The 4827-nt window shown below is 39.5% G+C and overlaps 1 protein-coding gene across 1 annotated transcript in view; it reads left to right on the forward strand.

The window, feature by feature from the left end:
* The first annotated feature begins 166 nt into the window (after positions 1–166).
* The window catches only part of LOC107705029 (zinc finger CCCH domain-containing protein 13-like), a 43037-nt gene continuing 38376 nt past the window's right edge, over positions 167–4827 (forward strand). The window contains exons 1-10 of the mRNA XM_016508143.1: positions 167–334; positions 1311–1457; positions 1620–1729; positions 1824–1938; positions 2038–2149; positions 2708–2829; positions 2948–2992; positions 3112–3287; positions 3367–3567; positions 4045–4200. Coding sequence (XP_016363629.1) covers positions 1320–1457; positions 1620–1729; positions 1824–1938; positions 2038–2149; positions 2708–2829; positions 2948–2992; positions 3112–3287; positions 3367–3567; positions 4045–4200 — 1175 coding nt within the window. The 5' untranslated portion in view covers positions 167–334; positions 1311–1319. The remainder of the gene's footprint in view (positions 335–1310; positions 1458–1619; positions 1730–1823; positions 1939–2037; positions 2150–2707; positions 2830–2947; positions 2993–3111; positions 3288–3366; positions 3568–4044; positions 4201–4827) is intronic.

Genomic DNA, 4827 nt, shown 5'->3' on the forward strand with positions numbered 1-4827 from the left:
TCATTTCATTTCATTTCATTTCATTTCATTTCAGATATTAGTTGCTTATTAGTGCTTCACACTCCAGTCCAGTTGGTGGCGGTAAATGCACCAGAAGTTGGTTTGCCATCCGCCATAAAACGTTATTAGAAGAAAAAGAAGAAGAAGACCTCCAGTGTCCCATAATCCTCCTCTCCTCAGTGCTTCGGGAAGCTGTGTGTGCGGAGTTTACGCTCTCTCGCAAGCACCATGACGGCGGCTAAGAGGAAGGCCGCTTTGCAAGATTTTTGCATGTGATTAGGAGGTTCTCTCCAACAGTCTGTGAAACTGGACTTGACGCATCTTTCATTTTCGGGTAAAGCGCTTGATTGTATTTGTTTACGGCTTCTTCAGCAGCAGTTTCAGCGGTGTCGTTATGGAGGCTTGTGTTACCAGTGTAACGTTAGGCCGCGCGGCACTTGCACGGCTCTTACCGCGTCTCTCTACAAATGAATGGCAGCTTGAAACACGCTAATGATTAGAATTCTCCTTTTTTTTGGTGGAATCTCGCATTCCGTGCTAGTAGCTGTAACTGTGATACTGTTAATGCACGTTATAGAGAGAGGCAGGCCGTCGCATTTGTACAAATGTGAATAATGTAATGCTTGTGCTAATGTTTACAATGTTCGGGGATATCATTTTTTTTCTCACGTGGAAAATTCACGGAAATTTAATAAATTGTTAAACATCATGGGAATTTGTGTGGTGGTAGTAAATTGTTCTGCATGGAGGATCGGAAAGCATAATCATCCATTGGGCTGCTTATAAATCTCAAGCTGTTTTTGAGACTTTGGTACACAAATAAGTAGAATATCATTGTGTATTTTTTTTTTATTGTAGATATTGGTACCTGATATAAATCTTCCTCTCTTTATAAGATTATAATCTCTTTATAGTAGTGTTAAAAATACATTTGCAGTGATGATAAATGGCTGGAAAAGTCATGGACGTTCATTGGTCAGGTGAAAAGTGTGGGAACCCACTCAATGAAAAACATAAAATACATAATCAGTATTTTATGCTGTAGGCTGAGGTCGAGACCAAGTCCAAAATCATATTGTCTGATAGAATTGTATATACCCTAAAAATGCAATGTAAGCCACCAAAGCGTCTGCCAAATGCAAAAATGTAAATGCCATATTTTCTTGGTCTTGTCATGGAGCTTGTGGAATTGGTCTTTACTTAAACTCAAAGCATCTTTGGTCTCAGTCTGGACTGAGTGGGCTTGACTACAACACTGCATTCAGCTTCATCATGCTGGCGCTTTTTGATTTGCTGTTTTTCTGACACAGCCCTGCAGAATGTCCAAAATCAGGCGGAAGGTTACAGTGGAGAATTCGAAGACCATATCGGACAGCAGCAGTAGCACGACCACCCCCTCCCGCAGGCCCAGCGTGTTTGAGAGACTCGGACCCAGCACGGCCAGTAATGCAGCAGAGGTAGGGATACTGGTCACCCACTGTGGTGCTTTGAAAACCTAGTGAGCTGCCTAACTAGACAGTATTACCCGTGCATAGGTAGTAGCTCACTTTGTTTTTGTTAAAGTGCTTTTGTAAAGTGTATAAGTGCAAAAGAATGACCCCCATTTGCCTCCCCTGCAGACTCATTGTAGAAACTGGTTAAAGACTGGGAACTGCAGTTACGGTAACACGTGTCGATACACACATGGAACCCCATCACGAGGAAAAGGCTTCTCTGGAACATTCAACAGGTGCGAATATAGTGAAGAGATGCTGTTTTATAAGTGTACCTGCTCCAATACCTGGCTGAGTGCTTGACTTTCGACATGTATTTTTGCTGTGCAGGTCAGCTGAGAGGCACACTGGGGATCTCCGGGAGAGGATGAAGAATAAGAGACAGGATGTAGATGGTGACACTCAGAAAAGAGATACAGACGAACCCACTTCACCCATAACCAGAGTACGACGCTCTTACAGCTTGGAGCTAAAGTTTCATTACTGAGCTTTGCATTTGTTGATTGATGTCTTTGACTTTTAAAAAAATTGTTTTTCTCGTTAGCAGCGAGATTCATCCCGAGGCAGACGCAGAGAGAAAGAGGATATTAAAATCACAAAGGAACGCACTCCAGCTAGTGAGGAAGAGACCGCAGATTGGGAAGCCAGTCGTGAAGGTGAAAAATTCTCATAAGTACCTGCAAAATTGATGTATATGATTAGAAGTCATTTAAAGGAATAGTTCACCCAAAAATTCTAATTCTGTCATTAATAACTCACCCTAATATCGTTCCAAATCCAGAATGTTGTTAATCTTCAAAGCACAAATGAAGTCTTCCTTTTTAATGAAACCTGTGAGATTTCTGTCCCTCCATTGAAAGTTCATTCCACTAAAACTTAAAAAGTGAATCCAAGTGTAATACAAGTCTTCTGAGAAGACATGATCACTTTATATGAACAAATTAAATTTAGTTTTTAAATTTGGAACTACATGAAGGTGAGTAAATGATGACCGAATTGTCATATTTGGGTGAACTATGCTTTGAACTTGTTTTTAAAAGCAAACAAGGATGATTGATTTTTGGGTTTTGAATGCAGTACAGTCTTTCCTCTCTCTTTCCTATTTTCCTACTCAGAATCTCTGAATGCTGTGCCATCTTTTTCTCTCTCTTTCCTATGTTGTCTCCCTGTCAGTTTTAGTCCAGCAGTTTTATATGTGCCATTGATTTTACTAGATTCCGATAACGGTGATTACGAGTTATCTCTTGAGATGAAGAGACAGAAGATTCAGCGAGAGCTGATGAAGCTGGAACAGGAGAACATGGACAAACGAGAAGAGATTTTCATCAAGAAAGAGGTATATTGCATAAAATTACATTAGTTTTTGCCGCATAAACTCCAAATATTGAAAGATAGTGAATGTCAATTATCCTAAATTTATCAACACAGAGTAATGGCAAGTATATTCTCAACAGGACCCAGTCCCTAAGACCAGGACGAGTAATACTTCAAAGGATAGGGTAGGTTATTTTAGCAAAGACATACGAAAGTGAACAGTAATTGAGATTTTAGGTATTATATAGCCTTTCAATACAGACTGTTATCTCTGGGTGGTCTCTGTGGTCTTGATCTGTTTTAGGCTTCCCCTGAGCACAGTAGTTCTAAGGGGTCACCCTTGTCGCGTAAATCCAGCTCACCCAAACATAGAGCAGGGAAGGGTGGGAACTCCAGCAAGAAAGAGAAGAAGTCCTCCACTTCCTCAGTCATCTCCTCTCCAGTGTCTGACCAGACCAGGGCAGAGGAGACAGACAGCAGGTTGGAAAATGATCAGCATTTAGTTTGAACAGGTGTTTATCAATTTAAATACTTGACTACTGTTTAATTTTTTGACCAGGTCATCTAAGAGTGGCCATGGCAAAAGAAAAGGGCCACGAACGCCCAGTCCTCCACCACCTGTCCCTGTGGAGAACCCAGTGACTGGGAAGAAGCACAAAAATAAACACAAGAACAAGGAGAAATGTGAAGACAAACTTAAAGAAGGCAAAGAACGAGGACGAGATACGGAGAAACACAAAGAGAAAAAGGAAAAACGCAGGTATAGTCACCTTCAAAAGAAATCCACAAAACTTCAAGTATCATTAACTAGTGTAATTTGGTACAAATTTTGTACTTTTGCAAAAATGTGACTATTCCAGTCTTTCTGGTTTATTTGGTACCCGCTAAGAGACGGCTGCTTTGAAATGTTCCTTTGCATATTTATGTTTGCGCTGAAGTGTCATAAGTTTCTATTTACAATGTGCTTTTGCAGGGTTGAGAATTTTGGCCAATCTGAGATTGAGAGGGATTGTGTTCCACTACTTTTTGCTATGGTACTGAAATTGGTACAGAGACTACTGGTGCCAACTACTGAGATTTTGGAATCATGACAGCACTAATAGATTGTCTTAATGTATTATATTTGCTAATATTGGTGGTGCTGGCCCAGGTACTTTTGATCATCCCTGTTTTATTGGTGTATGTGAAAACAAATAATAAAACAACATAATAATCTTTAACCTTTCCTTCATTGCAGGGATCGGTCAGATAGTTCCCATAAAGCCAAACGCTCAATAACATCAGAGGAACGTTCTGGAAGTCTTTCCCCACCCTCCAGGGAAGCGTCACCCCCAGCCAGAAGGAGGTCATCCTCCCCTAAATCCACTTCCCAAAAACAGTCCTCGCAGCAGAGGTGAGAAGAGCTGCACTTAAATAATTATATGTTAATCCAGTATCTCACAGATTAGGGCAGTGTCACTTTCAGAATCAGAATCAGAATGAGCTTTATTGCCAGGTATGTTTACACATACGAGGAATTTGTTTTCGTGACAGAAGCTTTCACAGTGTAACAGAATCACAGTGACAGAACAAAAAACACAGATAATAAAAAATAGAACAAGTAAATAAGGAATAAAAATATATAAATCGACAATTGTATGTGCAGGTATATTACAATAGACAGTTTTGTATGTACAGGTACTGTATATTATGTGCAAATTTTAGGTGTAGACTGAGTATGAGTGTTAGATAAATAAGTGTATGAGTGTATAAATAGTGTGTGTTCCACTGTTATTGTTAAGTGTTCATGAGATGGATTGACATGAAAAGATATAATAAAATATTTACAAAAATGTCCACATTTTCACTTAGGGGTGTACTCACTTCTGTGAGATACTGTATATATTTCACTTACCGTCCAATGTTGTCCAACAAAACAATACATATTAAAGGCTATGAAAACAAATAAAGTGAATGTAACCAATGTGTAAGCCTTTATATTATGTGCAAAAAAGGGTTAAAATCACATTTCATTCTAACA

This window comes from Sinocyclocheilus anshuiensis, unplaced genomic scaffold, assembly GCF_001515605.1.
Source record: "Sinocyclocheilus anshuiensis isolate Anshui unplaced genomic scaffold, SAMN03320099.WGS_v1.1 scaffold2533, whole genome shotgun sequence".
Lineage (NCBI taxonomy): Eukaryota > Metazoa > Chordata > Actinopteri > Cypriniformes > Cyprinidae > Sinocyclocheilus > Sinocyclocheilus anshuiensis.